Source organism: Achroia grisella, unplaced genomic scaffold (genome assembly GCF_030625045.1).
Source record: "Achroia grisella isolate CSIRO2021 unplaced genomic scaffold, CSIRO_AGI_Agris_v1 utg783, whole genome shotgun sequence".
In the NCBI taxonomy this organism is placed as follows: domain Eukaryota; kingdom Metazoa; phylum Arthropoda; class Insecta; order Lepidoptera; family Pyralidae; genus Achroia; species Achroia grisella.
Genome location: NW_026713023.1, coordinates 321,941 through 347,692, shown reverse-complemented (window position 1 = coordinate 347,692; position 25,752 = coordinate 321,941). Strand labels below are relative to the sequence as shown.

Genomic DNA, 25,752 nt, shown 5'->3' with positions numbered 1-25,752 from the left:
ATATACGTGTATCGCCTTTAGGCAAGGTATCATCAGGAAATGAATACAGCTCGGATATAGCTTGGAAGCTCAGTGTTGACTGTTCTGTATTACATAATGAATATACTGAGGGAACTGTAATTTTAGTTTAGTTTTAACAATTTTATTGTAGTAATTTCCAACTTTTCCACATTCTACCACGAATATTATGGCTCAATTATAAACTAATCTAAAATAAATTAGTACTTTACCTTATAAATAGTAAAGTAAATATAGTCATACAATAGTGTAGATGTATTTTCTAGGTTTTAGTATGAGAAATTTACACATCCAAAGCTATTAAGATATTTATTATCTATTTGTTGTAATACTTACAAACTGTAAATAACTGTAATGTTTGTATCTAAAATATGTAATAAAATTATAGAGGTCATAATATTGTATATTTATTTTGATAAACCTTACTAATATTATAAATGCTAAACTAACTCTGTTTCGCTTTCACGCCAAACCTACTGAACAGATTTAAATGAAATTTGTGTATATTATACCTTACCAGTTGAAAGTGAAGATTGATGGATGTACCGTCATTTTTTAAACTAGAGGCATAGAACTTGTTTTTTAGGCTATTGATTAAATATAAATAAATATGACAATCAAAGTAATATAAATTGTATGGAAATATCGTCATTTTTAATGTCACAATTCCATGCAGACGTAATCGTGGGCACAGCTAGTGAACAACAAAATGTTATTTATTGTAGATCAAATAGTGCGATAATTAAGCAATGATAACTTGCCCTAAAGCGATGATTGACTTATATATTTTTATGGAAATGTGTATCATGAAATTATAAATGTTTCTCACGTTATTTGACTTTTTCACTGAAAATCATAAAAACATAAAAATGTTAGTAGTAAGTATATAACTTCGTATCAAGTTTAAAGTTTTATATTTTTTTAAATAGAGTACCTAACATCAATATAAATTTCACATGTCTAATTATAATAACTATAACCAAATGTATAATATCAAGTTGTAAGTATATAACGGATCACTGAAGAAGCTTACTACCTAAATGAAGACGTTATTACATTAGTAAAAAATATATTATGATTTTTTTTATTTTACAAATTAAATCAGTTGCGAACTGAAGTATAATATAACGTTATATAAATTTACGTACGTTATTTGTAACTGTTACGAACTTTGATATAAATGTCCCATGTCTAATTGTAATACCTATAACCAAATGTCCAATATCTAGTGATAAATACTTAAGGGATCAATAAACTGCCTTAGATACTAAGGCAGTTTATTATATCTATAAGGTCCTAACTATATGTAGTGAAGAAAAAAAATTTCTTTTTATTTTATAAATCAATTCCATTGAGAACTGTGAGTATGACATTATGAAATTGTATAGAAGTTATTTGAAACTGTTAAGAAAATAGATGTAAATATTCTATATCTAATTATAATAACTATAACCAAATGTCTAGTCTAATGTATGTAATACATTAATCAAATTAATACTAAGAAAATATACTGTTCTTCTTTGTTATGCTTGTAGTTTTTTTTTATTTTGATATATATCTTCATAGTTTGGTTGATGTTGTTTTTTTATTTTCTTTTTCGAGGTTGATTGGACCACGAGTGGAAGTTAATGGCATGTATTTTATAAGTGTTCTCAAGGCCATAATTCCTAAAAGTGATATAGTGAAAGCTGAAATATTTCATCAATATTTCGTCGGCCTCGGTGCTTTAGCATTTAGCACATAGCTTTACTTCCGATGGTCGCAAGTTTGATTCCTCGCACAGGACAGTCATTTTATATGCAAAACTAGTTCGTATCTGTGACTTCGTTCGCGTTGTATATAACTTTTTTTTTATAAGAATATAAATATTGATATTAAATGTCTAAAATAAAAGTAACCAAATTATTTCTTTCAACATTAGCCATCTGTGAGTGACAGTCCCGTCAAAATCAGTTTACTCAAGTTCAGACATAAGAAAAATATTCTATTATATTTCAGACAGACAAAAGTATAATTTAAATTATCATTCACGTCGAAGGCAATACTACTACAGTCAAATTCATCTGAATTTGATTGTAGTTAATACTAGTCAGGGTGCGTGCGAAGAATTGCCTTCGCACGCACCCTGTCAATGAGTCAAACATTACAAATTTATATATCTGCCTACATAATTTACATGTATTGTAACTATCTAATAATTTGGAGAACAGTATTTGTAAATTTTGTAAAAATTTGAGAAAAATTATTTTATCTATCTATCTATATTAGAGCTTACATAGACAACAGGATAATTAGAATTGGTACGTCGTAGGCATTACTGGAATCAAATTCATCTACGCACCGTGTCAATGAGTCAAACATTACAAATTTATATATCTGCCTACATAATTTACATGTATTGTGCTATCTAATAATATGGAGAACAGTATTTGTAAAGTTTGTAAAAATTTGAAAAAAGTCATTTTATCTATCTATACAGTTTAGATAGACAATAGGATTCAATGACTTCAATGAGTCACACATTACAAATTCATGCCTTATAAAAATTTGCCTACATAATTTACATCTATCTAATAATTTGGAAAACAGTAATCGTTAACTTTTTAATATATGAGAAAAATAAAGCTATTTGTCTATCTATCTATAATATCTATATTATAGCTTAGATACAAAATAGGGTAATTAGAATTGGCACGTTGCACGCAACACTACAATCAAATTCATCTACGCACACTGTCAATGAGTCAAACATTACAAATTCATATATCTGCCTACATAATTTACATGTATTGTGCTATCTTATAATTTTACATTCCACTCTGCAATATTGTTGCACTGCACTTTGACCCACTGACATTCAGCCCACTTTGAAATTACCGCCTCGGGGTATTTTTCTAAACGATCTCGTAAATTTTTAATGCGTTTAAAAGTAGATTAATAGTGGAACGTTATTTATAGATTTATCTATTGTATTGCTTGAATTACTCAGTAATGGGATTTATGACTTTATATGATAAAGTTCAAATTGAAACATCATATTTTCAAATAGAGCCACTTCGGCTATTTGTGCATGATTTTTTTTAGCACTACTACCGTTCGTAAATGCGTTGAAATACTAATGTTTTCACTTTCATCACACATTTTCTAGTATTATTATTGTTATAGTGCATATATGTTCTTGTTGAATTCATGGAAATTAAAGGTTTTTTAGAAATATTTTTAATTCCTATAAAAGTGTCTGATTTCTGTTTCATTGTATATTAACTCTGCATATTGTGTAATTAATATACATTACGATAGCGAAAAACATCGAATTCTAAGTGTTATTTATTTTTTCATACTAAAAAAACTATGTACATTCCATACAAATTTCCTTACTATCGCAATATGTATATGTGACTGTTATCGTTACATAAATCATTTATTCATATAGGACATTTTAGCCGCTTATGAACGTCAAGTTTTTACATTATAATTTTATATTTTTTTCCCTACCATGCAGTTCGGTATATAGGCCCAATTGAGAAGAACTGCCAAGAAACAATTGTATTACTTTTTTTTAAAAGGTAGTTTAATTACAATATATAGGTATTTATATAGGTGTCTATGTCTAACATTAAATGTACCCTACTTTGTAACATATTATTTTTGAGTTCCATATATTACATAGAAGCATTACTATTATATTTATATACTGCAATTGGAGCAAATATAAAGAACTAAGTAGAATAAACCTCACAATCATTGATACATCCAATACTCTCAAGCGAGGACACACACAAACATTCTAGTAGGATATTAAGCTAATCGATTTGAGATACCAATTGTTATATTGAATTAGTCATCCTTTTAAGATTTTAGCCATAAAAAATGTAGGTCATTGTTTTTGTTCCTTTGTTTTATATAATATTTATAATAATATTTTCAACTAAGATTTTCAATAACACAGCACAGATGTAGCTTGTTCTTTACTAGTTGTAGCTCGCGATTTCGTCTGCTTCCTTTATTGAGATAAAGAGGACACTCACACACTAATCATTCTAGTAGGATATTAAGTTAATCGATTTGAGATTCTAATTGTTATATTGTATTAATCATCGTTTTAAGCTTTTAGTCGTAAAAAATGTAGGTCACTGTTTTTCGTACTTTTTTTAAATTATACAATTTGTAAGAAACATACATACTTCTTACAAAATGTATAATTTAAAACTTCAGTGTTATCTACTTCAGTCACCAAGCAGCTTTGTAAGCTGTGTTTCGATTGTACGGATTAAGGCAGTGAAATGACAGGATTAGAGGTATAATATCTTAGTCATTAGAAATGGTATCTTGACATTTCAGGCGTCTCATGATATCCATAGTGTTGTTCATGTACAATGTGTAGGCGATAGTTACCAATTACCATCAGATAATACCATTATATGTAAGCTCAGCACTTGACAACGCGTGCAATTATTTATGTATATTTTTGATTGTCAGCTTAAAATTTGTATTTAAGAATATGTTGCTATATTAAATACCAAAGTGCCACATGACGCAAACGGTAAATTTTACAGGAGAGCTCATCAAAATTTTCACTGTGATATTTTTCCTTTTTTTACGAATCTATAAGTGGTATATCTATGTGTCAACTTTAGTATCATGGGTGTCTTTTTTGTTTGTATACCGATTTAGATACCATTTTTGGAAAAAAAAAATACATTTCAGTTTTTTTTCGTTGTGGCACTATGGTTGTATGTACTATGTATATTATGTACAGTACGTATTAAAAAAAATCTATGTAATTATATCCGTCATCTAGTACCCATAATACAAGCTTTGTTTACTTTGCAACTAGATGGAGCTGTGTGAATTGGTCTGATGATTGTGTGAAGAGAAATAGGTACGAAGACGTTACCAACACGTGAGTCGCATACACCTACAAACCTACCAGCACTCAACACGCCCGAACCTTGACGTGCAACCTTTAAATCTATCTAATAACATGTTGCACTGAGAATATGCATTATTGACACAGTGAAATGTCAAACTGATGTCTGACGAGCTAATGTGTAACAAAATGTCAGGTTATTTCCATAGCTCTAGTTGGACTGCTGTTCAAATGTAACTTTTATTTCTAAACGGATTGTAATAATAATAATACTTCAACCTCCGAATAGTCAATAAACCGTCAGTTAAATAGAAAAATAGCAGTAAAAAAATTGAACATTTTGAACAATATTTTTACAAGTCAAGCATTTAAAGTTTTTAAATTTATTTAAATTTTATTTTAAAAATGTAACTTTTATTTTTAAACGGATTGTAATAATAATAATACTTCGACCTCCGAATAATCAATAAATCGTCGGTTAAATAGAAAAATGACAGTATTAAAAATGTACATTTTTTTTACAAGACAAGCATTTAAAGTTTTTAAATTAATTTAAATTATTTTTTCCTTTAAAGTTTTAAATTTACACAGAAGTATTATATATCATTTTTAAATAATTTAGATAATGATTAAGTCGGCGTGGTTAATTTAATTAACTTATATAAAAGGAGGTAATTGAAATTGATGAAATGAAATTGAATTAAAAATGTCATTTTTCAAAATTAGATGCTAGCTAATTTTGAAAAATGACATTTTTCTATTTAATTGACGAAATGTGCCTTTAGGGCTGTTATCCCAAATGGGAAGGGATGAAGTAGCCATGCAATTGGCGTAGTGGTGATCAGAAATGAGTATGATTTTTTGTATCAAAGTAGTATTGTATTGATACAAAGATTTCAAATCATTTCTTTTTTTTTGTAAATATATACGTAATATACTTAGAAAACATTATGTATATATTAGGTATACAGCAAAAATATATCAGTTGTCTAGAACCTATAAAACAAGCTCTGCTTAATGTGGGACTAGATGACGCTGTGTTAATTGACCAGGGTAAATATATATATATATATATATATTTACATGATGTATATTATACGAGCACTTGTTATACAATAAATAAATAAATAAATTTACTTTTCGTATAGTAGGAGGAGATAATTAAAAAAAGGCTTAATCATTGTGTGTTACAACCTTTTGAAACCTGAAAGAACTAATAGCCATTAGGTAACTTTAAAAAAGGTCACATACCTTTATATGGTATCTACAAAGGTCAGGATAGTTTGGAGTTCAAGGTTCAATATTGGAGAAGATGCTGAATGTTTCTATTTTATTGTTTTATTGGCTTACTCTAATAATCTTATTATTAATATTATAAACGCGAAAGTTTTATAACTTTTTTCTGTAAGGACATAATACACATAGAATATACCCAGACGGATATACACACAGGACAGCAATCATACTCATGTATACAAATATTTGTACCGTGAGGAATCGAACCTGCGGCTATAAGAAATGAAGTATTCAAAACCGCTAGACCACCGAGGCCGTCGATATTTATTTATTTCCTAAGATACACGACGACGAATATTTCATGAATTAAAAAAGCCTTCGTTTCATTTTACAAATTACTGCAATTGAGAAAGGATTTATTGAAATTCCCACGAATATAGGTAATAATATCGGTCAAGGTACGTAAAGTGAGTTTAAGTAAGTTTGTATATTGTAAAAAAAACAATTGAATAGTAAATCAGTTTTGGCGTAGGTATCACATACATAAAAACAATCAACTTGAGGATTTTCTAACAATAATATATATAATAAATTCGTAAGTATTATGAATCGTATTATTATTAACTATACGTGTAATAATGGTAGAGCTCACTGTATCATGGGTAACATATAAAAACAAATAAATATTACGAAGTAATAAATTAATTAACGAAAAATTACTATATATGTAGTTAATTTATATGCGGTGAAACTGGCAACGAGAGGTAACCCAGCGAAATGTCTCTACAATTAGAAAAGATCTTGGCCTATATAGATCTATTAGTTTCTATATTATAATGTGTAACTAAAGCTGCACTAGCAGACTCCTGCCAGATTTGTCTGGGCAGAGTGAAAAACACTAGCAGTTAAGGTGAGTGCTAATGTACATATGTCAGTAAAGGAGAATCTATACCCGGGTCACAAGTCCCGGGAGCTGCTCGGAATTTCCCTCTCTGCCACACGTTGGACCCGGCTCCCGCATCGTGAATCTATCTCTCGTCGGAGGTATTATCAGCAGCTGAGCAGCATCATGTACATAAATTATGACTTGCTAATATTTTGCTAAGTATATTTGAATCCAACACGATAGGGATGACTCTACCTTTACGTCTCAGGTTAATTTGATTTGTTATTAGTGTTTCCATCACCGGAGACTCGTCCATACATTTAAATTGGTAAGTAAGTATGTAAGTAATTGGTAAAGATATTTTTTTTTTGATACCAGATTTCTCGTCATTATCTCTGATCAGCGCGACGGTTGACTGGTAGAGGATGCCAACAGGTATTAAGTCCGCCATATGTACAATTTTCTGTATAAAAGAATAAATAAATATATTTAGGTCTAAGTAGAGTTTGTATTATAGAATAAATATCTGTTTTATTTATTTTTCTTTTAAACCACCGGGCCAAAACACTTGTAATTTGAAGTTTTTAGTGTTAATAAAATTGTATGTAGAGATAATCGTATATAATTTCCAGTTTAGAATACTGTAAGCTAGATGGGTCTACTTAAAAACATAATAAATGTATCCCTACGGCAAGGAATCGAAGTTAAATACTAGTTATGACTCAACAGTCAAGCTATTGCTTATGAGTCACTTTGCGAGTATCTCCGCGAGATATGCAGATACGGTAGCGTCGCTTCACTGTCATATTTGTAAGTTATATTTTTTTTATCGTGTATAAAAATCTTTAATAGATCTTCCCCTGCCAGAACAGCATCGAGGGTGTGTGTAGGATTCTTATCCACTAGAAAACCATACGATGTACTTACGAGCACCAATGCTGGAGTTCAGAGTTCGTGTTAGCATTATACCTCAACTCCAGCGGTAAGTAAGGTATTCCAAGCCATACGTTATACAAAGTCATATGCGAGGGTGCTTTTATAAAGATCTGATTATTTTGGAAACTGTATTTCAGTTTATAGGATGTGAGACATTCCAGTGAAATGACTGATATCTTAATACACGGATATGGCAACGCAAGAGGGGTTTTACTGGAAGCAGACGTAATGTAATTCAGTTCATTTATAATATATGGACCACGTAACCATTCTAAATATCCATCAGATCGTGCATCAACTTGTTTACCATTAGTTTTACATAGAACATTACACTAATGAATATAAAGTTTGTATGTGCACAGCAATACAACTTACGACCATCGGATCTATGTGGAATGTACTCTACTGCTAAATACTGATATCACTAAAAAACTCAAAAATGTGTAATCGTTTATTTTCTTTCTTGATTGTAAAAGTATATCTATTTTTAAATAATAATACATGTAGTACAATACATTATACTAACTTTATATCATCATCTGCTTCTTTCTTGTCTCATTTATTTGTGGTCGGCGTAATATGTTTTTCTCTTCCATTCATCTCTGTTCGCAGTCATCTCGTTATTTACTCCCTTTCTTACCATATCGTCTTTCACACAGTCCATCTATCTCTTTTTTGGTCTTCCTCTGCCCTTATAACCATCCACATTTATATGTAACACCTTCTAATCTAACTAACTTCATATTAAACCTAATATTATAAGTAGTCGAATTAGAATGTATATGAAAAAAATTAAAACCAATATCATTATTAATACAACCAATCTATTATTAAATACACACACACATCTGCCCCATATTACGTCACAGATTAAGCTTCTGCTACCAACAGTAACCCTATAACAGTCTTAAGGTCGTCACGCGACGCGGGGGGTCGTCCTACACTGCATAAAAAACATAAACATTTATTAACCGAGCAATCAACATCATCAATCAATAGTGAATTAAGCTGAAGGGCGATGTCAAATTTAGATACTATGGAGTTATTACACTATCATACGAGTATTAATCATTTTATTTATATATTTATTACGTATAATGAAATAAGAAAATTTACTGTTTTTGTGTTAATGTTTCACGTAAAAAGTCTAGGGAAATACAATAAAACTTTCATAATATATGAGTCGATATACTAACGAAGGCTAAATAAAAAATAAAATAAATAGCGTAAGATAAATATAAATATAAGTTAATAAGATAGATGATAAGTGATGCACAATTGACGATTTATGATTAAGTTTCAACGACATAATTCCAATGGTCGCGGGTTCGATTTCTGGCACGGTGCAAACATTTGTATTCTTCAGTATGATAGTCTGGGTGTTTTCTGTGTATATTATGTATATATTTACAAAATATATATCTATGTATTTATATCAATATTCTAATGCCCATAACACTATTATTTATCCCCATGAAAAAACATGTTCCAATGAACAGGGAATATTTCAAATATTTGAAAACAAATTAAAACATTCATTTAGATCTATTACAGACTATATAATATGTCAAAGATACTGGCAGTTCATATTGTGTCGTTATTTAAAAAAAAAAACATTTATATTACTAAAAATATTATAGATCAAATTTCGCGTCTCCTTTTCAGATCCGAACTCAACAACAGATAATCATAAATATCATAAAAAAAGATGCAACGTCCAATCAAACCGCATAAAATGCATTTCACCAAAACCGCAAGACAAAGTAACAAAGAGCGTCGTTACGCAAAAAAATCTATGTTTGAACTTCACATATTTATCGGGAAATGTGGCTTCATTATGAACTAGAATGAATTTTGTAACGCCCAGCGACGTATATAAATGCAAAGGAAGGTCTTCCAACTACATTCGTGGTTTCAACTCCGACCTGACACGACATACCAATATGAAACTGGTGAGTCGATTTTTTTATATACTCGATACCATCGATCGATGATCGATTACGATCAATTGACGAGATAAATGTCAGTTGTGTAACTATCGATTATTTGATTTTATCGATTGTCGAGCATCGACGTGTAATTATAGGGTATACAACAAGTGACTTTATATATTCTTAAACTAACTTAAAAGTTAAAATATTCATAATTAGATTTTATTTTAATACATATGTTACACGAGTTTTAAATAGTCGTTAAAATATAACCGAGTTTGATGATTATTTTTGCTAACGCCAGAGATCACTCAAACAGGCTTAGACAAACGCCTCTGTGACATTTTATTGTGTAAAAAAACTTAATATAAAAGGATATTTTTTTAGCCACGATTGAATCTTTTTAATTATTAAAATTACACAAAATCTAGGTAGATTTGGTAGATACCAATGTTACTAATATAATCATAATAGATTTCACTTGTAATTGAAAAAATATATAATTCTTATACTAACATGAACATTCTGTATTATATTTACATATATTATATTTATATACTACACATTCTGAATAGTATAAAACAAAGTGATTATACTGTCATTCTTTTGTATTTTGAACCAAATTAGTTCATACAATTACTATAATCTTAAAATTTTTATACAATGTATATTGATCAACGCTAATGAAGTCAGAACGCATCTCTAGTTATGAAAAAAATAATATCTAAAGAGAAGAAACAAAGACATTTCTACGAACAATAAATTACATAGAACCTATTGCATAGACCTGATTAAAGATTTTTGTTAACACTAATTAAGAAATTTGTCTATTTGTCTGTCCATTGTTTTAGTTATCTCGTAACAATCTCATTTGTGATTTATTACAATGGTTACAATTAAGCACAGCGAAGTAACCGCGGAGCTTTTCACACCTTTATAGTTTTGCTATATAACATACATATAGTCAATCAAATCATAGGTCTATTATAGACACTTATGATATATCAAATCTGCTGTTAGTTCTGAAAGTAATATGAGTCAATAATAATTAATAAAATACTTATATTATTACTAAATATACAACATACGTGTAGACTATAAAATCAAATCAAAGTATTTTTGTTCATGTAAGTCTATCACAAACATATGATAAGTCAAATCTAACGTCAGTTCTGAAAGTAGTTCGAGCCAAGAATATAAATAATATAATTAACAAACTCCGTCAAATTTTCGCAAATTTTGAACTGTTTTTGATGATTACTTTTAATATCCATATTGGTGGTCGTGTGATTTACATGCTTAAAAACGACTCGTCATAAAACTTCACAAATAAAAATTTCCATATATCTATTATTATATATCAAATCAGTTTCGAAATTCAAATAAAAACGAATACATAATCGGCTAAAAATAGAACAGTTTTTACTTTTTTAAACATAAGTTTTAACAGATTTCAATGTAATGTTCTAAATTCAAATTTTCAGAAACTCTTCAAATTACAAAATCCAATGTCACAAAAGAGTTATTAAAAATTGCACCTACCTTCCAGCTATTCATGTATCATTTGCATAATTATAGAACAATAGATTGTTAGAACTGTGTAGGTGTGACAACCACTGTTTCGTTTCTTACCTAATATTTAGGAAACTTTGTAATAAACGGCTGATATAAGTGTTTTCTTATTACGTACTTATTCCACATTTATATTTCTAGTGAGAACTAGACACTATCTGCTGTGTCATCTTCTATCACATAAGCAAATATATTCTATAATTAAATCCTCGTAAGGTCCACATTTATTTGTCAGGCTTTATTTATATATAACATTTTTAATATAAAATTACTGGCTAGACAGAGCATCAGACCATAGACAAATATTCGATTATGAGTATTTTAAAGTGATGAGATAATTGACAGTTATGACAATAACCTAATAACTTTGTTTGTTGGTAACACTGTTAGTTTGTTAAATGTTTTTTTGGTTGTAGGCTGATATTTTTAATTCTCTGGGAGTATGTAGAGTAACCACGCATGAGTGATATCCCGGGTGTCACATGATAACGTGATATCCGTAGTGCTGTCCATGCATATAGGTGACTGTTACCGTTACCATAAAATTATCGTTGCCGACAGATTGATTGCCATTCCAATCTCAAAAGAATTCTAAAATATTACAAAAAGCAAACATGTGATTAGGTCACTTATTAGTTGTAGGAAATTTACTAAGAATTAAGATGAGGTTTACGTCCTTTTAAAGTAGTTGAAATAAAGTATTATAATTAAAAAGAAAATTCTATTGAATCGAGTGGTCACCTTAATTCTTAATTTAGTCTACATTGATAGTGATAGAAGTAAATAATATAGATTTTATTATAAATAAATTATAACCTCATGGTACAATTTTTTATCATACTATGTTGTTATAGAACTTTATTATAATTGATAAAACATAAACATTTGTCATAAAAAAAAACAAAAATATCATAGCTCCGTTTGATATAGCTCAATGTTCAAAATTCGTTACTATTATTTCACAATGAATTTTTACCTTATTTTTTATTATAATATTATTTTCTTGTCTGTTTCTTCTTTACCGTTCAATGTAGCAACCTTTTTCTTGTTCTTTTTCTACTATATATTTTAATATTACTACAATAGTATATTATTTAATATACAAAAATTACTTATAAAGTATATAAAGTGATTGTAAGTCACTATATCATAATTGTGCAGTCCAACATAAATAAATAAATAAATAAAGTTTATCATCATTACACTCATAGGCAAAGAGGAACATACTGAAAGAAAAAAAAATACATAAAATCTAAATATGACTTTTCCATCATCAGATCCTGATCTCCGCTCTCTTCGGCGTTGCTGCCGCTGGATACGCCGCCAGCTATCCTGAACAATCCAACAGGCCCCAAGCTTCTTTCGAGAAGACCGCCAGAATTCTGGCCTTGGACTCAGACGTGAAAGAGGATTCCTTCAGATACAACTACGAAACTGAGAACGGTATCAAAGCTGAAGAACAAGGTCATGAGGTAAGATGATTTTATATAACCTGAAGTGTAGGTATATTGAATGTCCACTGGATGGAAAGTAAGATGAATCGGTTCAGAGATGTGCTATGAGAATTGTCGACGATCCCGATCTCTCTGGCGGTATCGAGCCTCTTAGTTTGAAGCGAGACTTCACATACCTTTGTGTATTCTTTCGAATATACAATACAGAATACAGTCCTGTATTCTAAACAATTATCCCCACATGCTGGGTCCTAAACGGTCTCAGACAGCGTTTAGGAAGAGCTTCCTCCCGGTATATTTAACTACATTAGATAGTATAATGGGATTTCATGTTTTTTTGCCCATCCGTCCTTTTGTACCCTGCTAATCAGAACACATTTTGTACAATATGTTATCTGACGGGACATATAAGTAAGATAGAGGTATCTGGGTAGATTAAATGAAATATTTAACAAGAACAATGAAAGGATGGATGTAAAAGTATAGGTGGTAAAAAAAAAGTTGAATGGATTATGTGAAAGATGATATGTACGAGTAAGTAGACTAAGTTCAGTTATGACGGTTGATAGGGTTTAGTGGAAGAAGATGACATACTGCGCCGACTCCAAACAATGGGATGGCAAGGCAATATGATAATGAAAGGTATCTGGGCATATAAATGTAATTTTTTTAAAAAGGTGTACTTTAATAAAGAAATGTTTTTAGTTAATCTATCAATCAATATGTTTCTTTATCAATAGAAGTCATAAACAGTCATAGACATTTAAATTAATAGTGCTATTGGTAATTAATAATGTTTTAGACAGGCACACAGTAATTACATGACATTTATATGACTAATTTAATATTGAATTACATAATTCAATAGTCAATTACATAATTCAAAATTGTCATTAAATTATTCTTTCTTGTCACAGTAAAATAGCTGTTATTACATAAATAATGAGGTCTATTACCAATAATTTTGACTGAAAAGGAATAAGTCTAATATGATTGATTGATGAATAATAAAAAATCTGTCTGATCCTGAAAGTGGCATATAAAGAGGTTAATTAAGTTACTTCAACCAGTTTGTTAGTGTCGTTTTTTATATATTTTATTGCATTTTATATTTCCTTTGTTCTGTTTTAAAAATGATACGTAAAAATAAAGAGGATAATGTGGTATGTAAGAGAAAATAAGTAGTACAAAATTATTATAAAAATAATTTCTAGAACGTCAAAATATAATTTATACAATAATAATGTATAAAAATATCCATCAAAACGGTTGCATTCGGCAACAATCGTATATTGATTTACAGAAAATTGAGTTTCCGTATCGAAGAAAGAATTTGTGTATGTATGTGCATGTGTTTACATGTATTTACTTTTAGTATATGTATATTTTTTTTTTTTTGACCTATTGTTTTTATTAATTATATTTGCACCGCCTACAGTTTTTCTCTGCACAGCCTATGGTTGACTGGTAGAAAATGCCTTAAGGCGTTAAGTCCGCCATATGTACTTTTACCTTGGTATTTTGTGCATTAAAGTTATATAAATAAATAAATAAATAAAAATAAATAAATTATGCTCAACAAAACGCAATATTTAATTCTAGGTATACTAATATTATAAACGTAAAAGTCTATTTATTTCGATCAACTGTAAATAAATAACATACAGGTTATTTTTTCACCTCTAAACAGCTGATCGAAAATTATTGAAATTCGACAATAAAATAAAAGGTTATTTTTATAGAAGACAAAGTCACGGGTAACAGCTAGTTTATAATAAATATTTGAAATAGGAGTTAGTTACAAATACAAATTGATACACAAAGAGTTTTGCTATCAGTATTTGAACTCATGACCTTTGTGGTCAATAAGCTAGTGTGGAAAACCACTAGGTCACATCGTTCTCAATAGAATAACCTGGGATATAAGAACACAGTGCCGGATCTGGTTGTGACCTATTAGATATACAATGTACAAGTGACCTATACCTAGATTAGAGGTTAGATCTCCTATCCGACAATCATACGAAAGGGCAGTGACCAAACGCAAAGGTCAAGAGAATTATGCAAAGGAACATCGAGACTTATTGAAACCGTAAAGTTTCCACTCTGACCGTGACTAATTGTGGCCAGGGAGCGACTATTGCAAAAGGTTCGGATCCGTTTATATAAATTATAACGTTTTGTGTGGAAAATTTAGATATATGTTGGGTATTATTGTGAAATCAATCGAATGGAACAAACCTATTAGATTGCTTATAGTTAAATATTATATGTAGTTATATTACAATACAAAACGTATACATTTAAGTTATGGCATTATTGTATTTTTTGTAAGTTCATATTTAGAATAGACTAACTGAAATATAAAAGTTTGAGGTATGTTTATAATATAAAAGTAGTTTATAACTATGTACGAGAATTTAATGAACTTATAAATTAACTAAAAATGATTATGTGGTTATTTTATATGCGGTCAAAGTGGGAGCGAAAAGTATACCAAAATGTGTATATAAAAAATTCCAAATGAATAAGATCATGGTATAAAGCAAATCTTTACATAGTATAAAATGATATCGCTTCCGCTATCTGTTCGCTTAGATCTTTTAAACCACGCAACGGATTTTATTGCAGTTTTAGTAGTAGATAGAGCGATTCAAGAGGAAGGTTTACATATATCTAATAATAAAAAAAACAACATTATAAATATAATGGTTAATATAATATAACTTAAGAATTTTATGTCAACTACCATCAGTTTTAAAAGGAGATCAAATATTAATCCTACAGAGTTATTAAACGTTTCATTATATAGAGTTACTAGCTGTCCCGGCAAACGTTGTTTTGCCTTAAAATAAAAAAAAAATTAGGGGTGGACTACCCGTAACATTTAGGGGGATGAAAAATAGATATTGGCCGATTCTCAAACCTACTCAATACACTCACAAAATTTCATGAGAATCGGTCAGCCGTTTCGGGGGAGTATGGGAATGAAAACTGTGCCACGAGAATTTTATATATAAGATTTATAAAGAATTATAAGATAATTTTAAAATTCATTTTACTGATTGTAAATCTTTATTTAATTGCATATTTTTATAACCATATCTAATAACCATAAAATATATATATGTATCAATTATCTTATATCATTTGCAATGCGGTCTTATTAAAATCTTGCACTCAATTATTTATGAGATGTATACCGGCACGAGACGTAAGTTGTAATTAACTTATAACTCGATACATTGATATTCAAAATTATTAATGTATCCATATACGAATTGCTAAATACAAGATTATCAAGGATTAACTTAGTTACATACGATTAAAGGGTTATAGGTATGTAATAAATATCACATTCCCTTTTACAACATCTTAATAATCATTAATCATCATTCATATTTTAATTAATTTGATTTTATTTAATATAATTTTTGTATGGACATTTAACACAGCGCTATCAAGGCCCACGGTAAGCAGAGCTTGTGTTATGGATGGTAGACAAGTGATACAAATATTTTTTTTATAAATACATACATTATATACATAAAGAACACCTAGACCGATACAAACAACCATACTCATAAATATAAATTTTGGCTCCGTACGAGGAATCAAACCTATGTGCCACCAGTTAGACCACCGAGACCGTCAAATTTTGAAATATATTTTTAGAGCGAACTAAAACGTATGCAAATAAAAATCTGTTGCTAATGAATGTAGAATCATTAGAAAATCATGCTAGCTGCATTCAGAAATGGTTTTAACTGATTTGTTTTAGTTATTTTTGAAATCATTTGATGATGTCATTATATAATTGTTATTAAATAAATAGTTACATTTTTATGAGAAGCGAGAAATATTTAGTTGTACTATAAAGTAAATATACGGTTATATATTATTTAATAGTATATCTATCCGTATTTGGAACCCGGATTTTAAAAACCCCAGTTTAAAAAAAACTTGTTACAACCAACCAACATGTTTTCATCTGAATTATTTTGTTTGCGCGATTTCTTAAATCAATTATGGATTGATTAATTTTTAAATTAATTGATATTACTTCCGATTTTTTTTATATAATACATCATTTAATACATTAACTTTACTTAAGTTATTACGTTTGACCTCCATTCCGTTACAAGTTCAATTCCGCGGATCGAACTTTACAATAATTTAGATCAAGACAATTTGTATTGACCTTGCTCACCTTTTGGATTGTGTAATGTTATTATTGATGTGAATTACAGTAATTTGATAATCATTATTTATGAAATTGAAATCAGTGACGCCTCTTTGGTTATGCGGTTTGAATGTCGGCTAGAGTTCTCAAGTTCTCAGTAGATATACACATACATACATTTAGACAAAACGTTACTATATGTATTCGAATCAGGTAATATTTAACAAGAAATACAATAGAAAAATAATTTTTGAATAACACATAAAAAAATAGAATAAAGAAACTACGTAACATGATTTCTTAATACTTTCTTTAATTATCAAACTTGAGATTCCAATTCAGTATCTACAATATGTCGAAATATATAATATTATAATGTAATTGAATATTCTCACAAAAGATCAACTATAAATTAATATTTCAAAACAACACAATATTATAGACATTTTAACTGCAAAATCACTTGTTAACATTAGTTTTACTGTCTGTATCGCAATTAGATGTAGATAGATATTCGGAATTGTATTTTACGACATTTCAATTCGGATGGCGAGAGATTAATGTTAGATGAGGCTGTCACTTTTGTACAATGGATGGGTGACCATTAAATATATCTCTATATATATAATACTAGATTTAAACACAAACTTGCTGTCCCCAAGTATCGTTTAGAAAAAGTCAATAGGTCTTTTATGGGAATAGGTATTAAAATTTACAACAAAATACCAAAGGATATATTGGAATTGCCCTTAAATAAATTCAAAACAATTGTTAAATCTTATTTACTGAGCAAAGCCTTACTCACTAAATGATTACTTAAATGACGAGCGTGCATGGCAATAGTTGTTCATGCAAGGGATTTTCATTTAATGTTAGACATAGACACCTATATAAATACCCATGCATTGTAAATAAACTGGCTTTAAAAAAAAAAGTAATTCAATTGAGTATTTTGCCAGTTCTGACGTTCATAAGCGGCTAAAATGTCTTACAAGAATAAATGATTTTTGAATTTAAAACACGAAAAGATGCATATTAACGTTACTGAAGAGTGTACAATGGTTTCGAAGTTAAGTTTGAAATGTTTTTGTAAAAATAACTAATAACGTCTTGTATTCTAAAACTAAATGTTGTCTTTAGAAATATTGGTTTGTGTTACAGTGTAAGTAATAGCTCGCTTTATTTTTATTACCCGCTTATTTTTATGTTTCTGTAGTACGATTTTTAGTGGTTTATGTACAGTTTCCTCATCGATTTACTATGAATATTTAGAGGTCTCTTATCACAGTCCCACACTAAATTGTTATGTAAAAATTTCAGTGTTAGTTATTTGAAATCTATTAAAAAATTACTTTAACAATAAATAATGATTACACATCATACATACATATATCATATAATGCCAACTGATTCCAAACTGAGAAGAGTTTGTACTAATGGCATACTACTGATTTACTATAAAATACTCGAGATCAATTCAAAAGAAAATCAAAAAGAGAGATTATTATTATATGATCCGAGAATCAAATCCATGTCGAAAGTTGTCTTAACACTACACTAACCAAAATCAAAAGTCAAGCAACATTTCCTCATTCTACATTTGTAAATAATAGTTATGTAGGTAGAACGGTTCCATTGCTGACAATGCATCATATCCAGTTCACCTCTGCCTGCTCTTCTTGGAAACGATAAGTTATGGTTATTTTGTCATGATGGTATAACTGATATCATGCTCATCTTATTATTTCCCACTGGTGTACTGCCAGCATATACCGCTAGCGCTGACAGGTGTATCGTATTAATCGATAAAAATGCCATTTTATAGTGTATAATCTCGTACTCAATTTCCATCATTGAAATTTCCAGGCTGACGGCATCGAGGCTCAAGGTGGCTTCCAGTACACCGGTGATGATGGCCAGGTCTACTCCATCAGTTATGCAGCTGGGCAGGGTGGATTCCAACCTCAGGGTGCACACATCCCTACTGCCCCTCCTACTCCTGAGGCCATCTTGAAGGCGCTGGAGCAGAACGCCCGTGATGAGGCTGCCGGTATTATTGACGATGGTAAGTTTAAAATAATACTTTAGTACCCTTATTTATACGCCAATTTGCATACTTAACTGTCTAGTGATGGAAACACCGTTAACAAATCAAATTAATCTCACAGAAGGGAAACATACATTCTTGAATTTGAATAATCTAAGCAAAGTTTTACATTTTACTTTCGCACCGCTAAGACAGGGAATTCATCTCCACACTCTGGAACTTTAGTGGTCTTGGACAGAGGAGCTTACTCCTGCGTACACTTCAATTATGGAATGAACTACCTGCCGCGGTTTTCTCGAGACACTACTGCATGGTGTCTTATATGAAGGGAATTAAGGTTTCTTAAGAGTCGACAACGTGCTTTTGATACCTCTAGTATTTCTGGCGTCCATAGGCTACGGTACTGTATGCTGGATTGCCAACATCGTAGTATAAAAAGTATTGGAACATCATTTTTTGGAAATGCCTCCGTCTACCCCATTTAGGATAGTCGTGATGGTATATTAATATTATCCATTTCTTTTGTTTTGTTAATTCTAATATTAAAGTGTAATAATATGTCTAAATTATATAAAACTAGCGACTCGATCCGGGTTTGCACGGGTCCATTATACCTTCCTCTCGAATTACTTATTGTTGAAAACTGCATTAAAATCCGTTGCGTTGTTTAAAAGCTATAATCGTCCAGACTGCGTTAGTATCTTTATTTTATACCTCTTCTTTTACCTCTATCTCTCTTTTGTGCGGGGTCGGCCCTCCCAATTTTGCGACATTTCAGGACAATCCGTCCTGAGTTAATGGGCCGGGCAATTTTTCCACAGCGATAATCTTACTCATGCTGGTTCACCAGGTGACTGGAGGACGTCCTCTCCTCTTTTGCGTTCGGGTAGTCTTAAGGCTTTTTTGACCACATAATCCTCGTCACTTTCCATTACATGGCCATACCACTATCTTTGTTTTATAACTTTGTAAATATAATTACTATATGAATCTAGTTGAGATGCAAAGTAATTCATTGCAATTTTATCATTCCTGCATACATAATCGCTAATTTAAACCAACCGGTGTTCTCACGATGCATGATAAACTACTTTGAGTTATTTGCCCACACATTTTCACAGTTGGCCCGCCCTATTGCAATATACTAGATGACTCCTATTCATCGCAAATGTCAAGCCATACAGATATAAATTTCGTAAATGGTCTAATCTCAGCCGCAGTTGTAACAAAACTAAGTTGTCAAGTATTTTCTCAAAATATTCTATTGCTGTTGGCCACAGCTGGCTTTTACAGCTTCACCGAACGATAGGCTGAGAGCTGATGTCACTCAAAACTCGCGGCAGGACTTACGAAGCGGAAGATGGCCAACTTCTGTCTGACAGATATGACTTTAGTCTGAGGCACCGTTAGGAGCTCGAATCTCGACTCAGGTCGTCGTAATTTCGATCCCAGTCTGACGGGGAATCGATCGGAGAGGATGTTGTCTAGTGAAAATTGAAAATATCTATAGAGAGAATAGAAACACAAGCATTCTAAATTTAGAAGAGTGTAAATTAATGTAAATGTAGGCAAAAATTTATTTTAGAGCCTGTTGACTTTGAACTATTTCGATTCAACAGTGGGATAAGTAGCAAAATTACGGTACAGAGGTATAAGATCTAGGTCCTCAGGAATAGCAATACACGAGAGGAGCATATCAATGCAGCTTTCAAATCAAGCTGCTTGGGTATAAAATAGGTGGGAAACATGACCTTGACTTTGTATAAAATCTATCCCAGTAAAGTAACAGTAAAATAGTCGCAATACCTCGAACTAATTTAGTTTTATATAACAATGCGGTAGGCATTTTCTTTCTTTCCTGTTGAAAATAAGATTTTCTGTCGATGATAAGAAAATTAAACATTTATTATATATTCAGTGTTGAAATAATTTATGTGTCCAACTATACCTTAAACACACTGCACTGACCTTTGCGATGTTTCACAATGACCTCTCACTCTGATTCCGAAGCTTGGGAAACTGGGCACTAGCCTTACCATACTCCACATTTCAACCTAAAAATAATAGTAACAGTGTCCAAATTTCTACAACAAATTTAATTTGTCTAGAACAATCTTGGGAAGATCTAGAACCTAAATATCAAAAGATTTATAACTATCCTTATCGTGGAGGAAATACAGTTGTATTTCGTGTAAATAGACAATAATCTCAACTATTTTGAGGTTGATGTAGTTAATAACAATGTTGTCAAACAATGGTCCGTAATAATGGAAGATATTAAAGTCGCTTTACAATAGGTCATATCATAAGTAAACGCTATTTGGTATACTTAACAATGGGAATTTCGCAAATATGGAAATTTTTAGGATAACAAACAACTTAATGAATTCAACAACAATTTTATTTAAACTATTTTTTGTTAATAATACTAATAACATAACAATATTGTATGTATTATTTAATAGGATATCTATTATTTACCATTTTTATAAGCACTCAATATATTGATATTGTTACAAGTGACTTGTTACTGTGAATATGTCGTTATAATTACAATATAATTATAAAACAGTAAAAAGTTCGATTTCAATTATTAGTAAAGATTGTCTAATAGTCTAAAGTTCAAGAGAATGATAAAATTCACTAGACTGTGTTGGGATTTTCTACCAGCTCTACAGAAAATTACTAAAGCTACTAAAAAGCTAGAAAACTACTAACTAAGCAGAAAACTATATATTCTAGTTAAATTCTTAATGCAAATATCATACAGCACATGTCAAAAAAAATTACAGTAACCGGTCAACTGCAAAACACATCAAAGAATTTTTAAATATTAACTATAAACCTCTACATTAATTTTATATTGTTTATTTTTTTATTGCACCAGGAGTAAATTAAAAAAAACCTTTGCTAATGATGAATCAGTCACGAGCAATTTTAATCTTCACTCATTTTATCTATTTCTGATATCGTGATATACATATATCTAATACAGTGATTTAATTTTTTTTTGTTGTAACTTCCAGGACAATACAACCCCGGTAAATATGGAGACGCTGGAGTCGTTCAACAACAATACGCGAGACCACAAGCTTCAGCTGGTTTCAGACAACCCTACAAATACTAACCGCCTTGTAAATATACCAACATTTAGTCTTAAATCTACTTGTATTGCTCACATAATAATAGAATAATAAAAAGTGATATCAATCGTCACATTAATTACACACACAAACAAAAGATTGTTCTGATTTGTAAATAATCTGTGTCATGTAAATAACACACCAACGTCGCTGTAATTCTATTGGTTGGTGGGATATAAATTGTTAAGGCTCTGTTTGAATACAGTTCTATTATATGTGATCAATAATTTAGTATTGTTTATGTATACGATGCAATTGAGTCTTGATTATGAATGTATTGTATTATATTAGAGGAAAACAGCTTGAATTGTATAATATATAAGTGAGGCGTTTAAATATTGAACAAGAAAATTTGAGGCTCATGCTTTTGACTCATTTCTACAGATACTTTTCGTAGATATTATAATATATAATGTCGAAAGACTGTGTCAAAAATTTGCCATTGAAAATGCCACTGTAGCGCTAAGAAACTTTTCTTTTTTATTAACCTAAAGAGCTGAATTTGTGATATGATTATGCAGTTTGATACGGAATAGTGTTAGTAGGGCCCGAGAATATATTCTTATATTGTTATAGTTATAACTGATGGAAACATTCTACAAGATGGAATTATTTATTCTTTTAATAAAAGATATCAATATTTTTACAACATTTTTTTATTTATTTATTCAAATATCAAATATTTATATTCTACTAGATGTCCCGGCAAACGTTGTTTTGCCTTGAAATAAAAAAAAATTTAGGGATGAAAAATAGATGTTGGCCGATTCTCAGACCTACTCAATATGCTCACAAAAATTCATGAGAATCGGTCAAGCCGTTTCGGAGGAGTATGTGAATGAAAACTGTGTCACGAGAATTTTATATATAAGATTTATTTTTTAACTCTATTTAAAATAGAGAGGAATATCATTTCGTCTAGTGCGTATTATGATGCATCTTCTAACTTTTTATCTTTATAGTATTTATGATTATTTTTTTTAATTGAAACATTTTAATAATTAGTGCGTTTTCTATGATTTTAAATCGTCTTGCTCTAAAGCCTATTATTGCTGATTTTTCATTTCTATTATGTTTGATCAATGTTATCTGTGGTTTGATCTAACAGTTACTAAAAGTAGTACAAATGGCTATAACATTACAGGTAGTTGAAAGACCAAAATAGTACTAAACTAATTTATGAATGCTAAACTTATGTATATTTTTTTCATAATTGTTAGTTTTATAATGTAGTTATTGTTGCTCGCTAGAAAGAGATTACGTGTACTATACACTTTGATACGAGTTCATAAATATATAACTAAAAATGTTTACAACGTAAATAGAAGACGGCGCTACAAGTTTGTTACTATTTTCCAACTAAACATCAGGACTGATCTTAATGAAATTTGGTGAAAAGATATTCTGAATGACGACTACAATATAGCCTGTTTTTGTCTAAAAAATTCAAGTCAAGTTAGGTGTAATAGTTATATAGAAATTATAGTGCAAAGTAACGTTTCGATAACTTGTGAAGGAAAAGTTATGTGCACCTACATAATGGTTCAACCACGAGTTAGAAAGTGATCCAGAAATTTTTATATGTATGTGGGAATATACCCACAATATAAAATAAATATTAAGATGTAGGTATTCTTTAGTATTCGTTCTACATCTTTAGAGTCTTACGTCTCGCCTCTTCAAAGCACAATAGCAATACTTTCAAATCACAATAGCAATACTTTCTATTATTACAGTAAATATAAAGGTATTTTATTTCGTTATTCCAAAAATTCATTATAAATCTGATGTCTTGTATATTTTTTGAATTCATTTACTGTCTTGGATTGTTCATGCTAAAGATAGGTCCTTTATTTATTTATTTTATTTATTTTAATTTTAATTCGGATTACATCCATATTGTGTTAGTAAAAAACTTATAAAACTATGTTAGTAACTTATAATACATACAGTAAATATAAATATATCTGTATCCACGTATTTTTATCCATTCTCTGTTATTCCAAAAGGATTCATTATAAATCTGATGTCTTGTATATTTTTTCTCTGAATTCCCATTATTATACTGTATACGAAGAGCGTGTCTTGGATTGTTCATGACAATACAGATAGGTCCTTTTTTATGGTGATAATCAAGATTTTCAATTATGTGTAATTCTAAAACAAACTTGTTTAAAGAATATCTGATTAGTGTCAAACGTTAATATTAGTCTTATCTTATAGACAGATAGACATCGAGTTTAATTAGTTATTGCATTTTTTTTAACTACTCTAATTCTGTTGGCCGCAGCTGGCCTTTACAGCTTCACTGGACGATAGGGGGCGAGTGCAGATGGCACTCCAAACCCGCGGAAGGACTTATAGAGCGGTTGAAGGCCAACTCCCGCCTGATGGATACGACTTTAGTCTGAGTGCACCGCTAGGGGTTCGAACCTCGGATCAGACTGTCGTAATTTCTTCGTTTGAATTGGACTGAGGATCAATCGGAGGGGTAATTTAGTAGGGCATTATATAGAGAAGCATAAGGGTATATACACCCTTAATATGTAATGATTAATTAGATATTACAGGTAGGATACGCTTTATATATTGCAATAAAAATAGTAATGACCTCAAAGTTGAAACCTCATCAGAGAAATATTGCAATACAACCACCGTAATGATGATAATGACGTCTTGTGTAACGTAATGAGTATAGTAAATTAAATTGCGGCCTTGACTTATAAACATTATAGTAAATATGACATAAATATACTCAAGTTAGTTAGTGAAAGATTTATTTTTAAGGATGATAATGGAATTGTTGTACTAAATATTCCGTTTATATGATTGTAAACAGCCGTGAAATAGTTTAAAATAGTATTTAATAAATAAACTAATTGAGAATCTTTTACTAACTCACACTTGGGGGGAAGTGAATTGTCAGTGATGTATATAGGAGGTAGATTAATAACCAATAGGGTTATTAATCTACCTCCTAGTAATATACAGGTTGACCTAAACGCGGTCCCCCTGGATGTACCTGACCATCCTGTTAAATTCTCGGTGAATTTGCCACGATGGGCATTCTCATTCTCATCTTATCATCCTCCACTGGTGCCCCGCCAGTGTATACCGTAAGCGCAAGCGTTATTATTAACTAGCTGTACCCACGACTTCGTCTACGTGGAATTTAACTTTGTTTTCTAAAATAAAAGTAGCCTAAGTTATTCTTTATTAAATCAACTACCTCCCAATAAAAGTCCCGTCAAAATCGGTCCAGCCATTTTAGTGATTATCCGGAACAAACAGACAGACAAAAATGGTAAAAAAATTTTTTGGTGTATCGTATTTATATATATATGCATGTAGTAAAAAACGGTTATTTCAATATTACAAACAGACACTCTAATTTTATTTATATGTATAGAAAAAATATTACTAGCCATTAAATCATAGACAAGTATTTTTTTTCAAAATCGTTTAATTTTTCATTG

The 25,752-nt window shown here is 30.3% G+C and overlaps 1 protein-coding gene across 1 annotated transcript; it reads left to right on the top strand.

Moving 5' to 3' along the window:
• Positions 1–9,856: 9,856 nt before the first annotated feature.
• LOC131851439 (cuticle protein 3-like) lies at positions 9,857–22,313 on the top strand. Its single transcript, XM_059201938.1, has 4 exons — positions 9,857–9,898; positions 12,727–12,921; positions 18,953–19,151; positions 22,160–22,313. The coding sequence occupies exons 1-4, from the start codon at positions 9,890–9,892 to the stop codon at positions 22,258–22,260; spliced, it is 504 nt and encodes a 167-aa protein (XP_059057921.1). The 5' UTR covers positions 9,857–9,889; the 3' UTR covers positions 22,261–22,313.
• Positions 22,314–25,752: the final 3,439 nt, after the last annotated feature.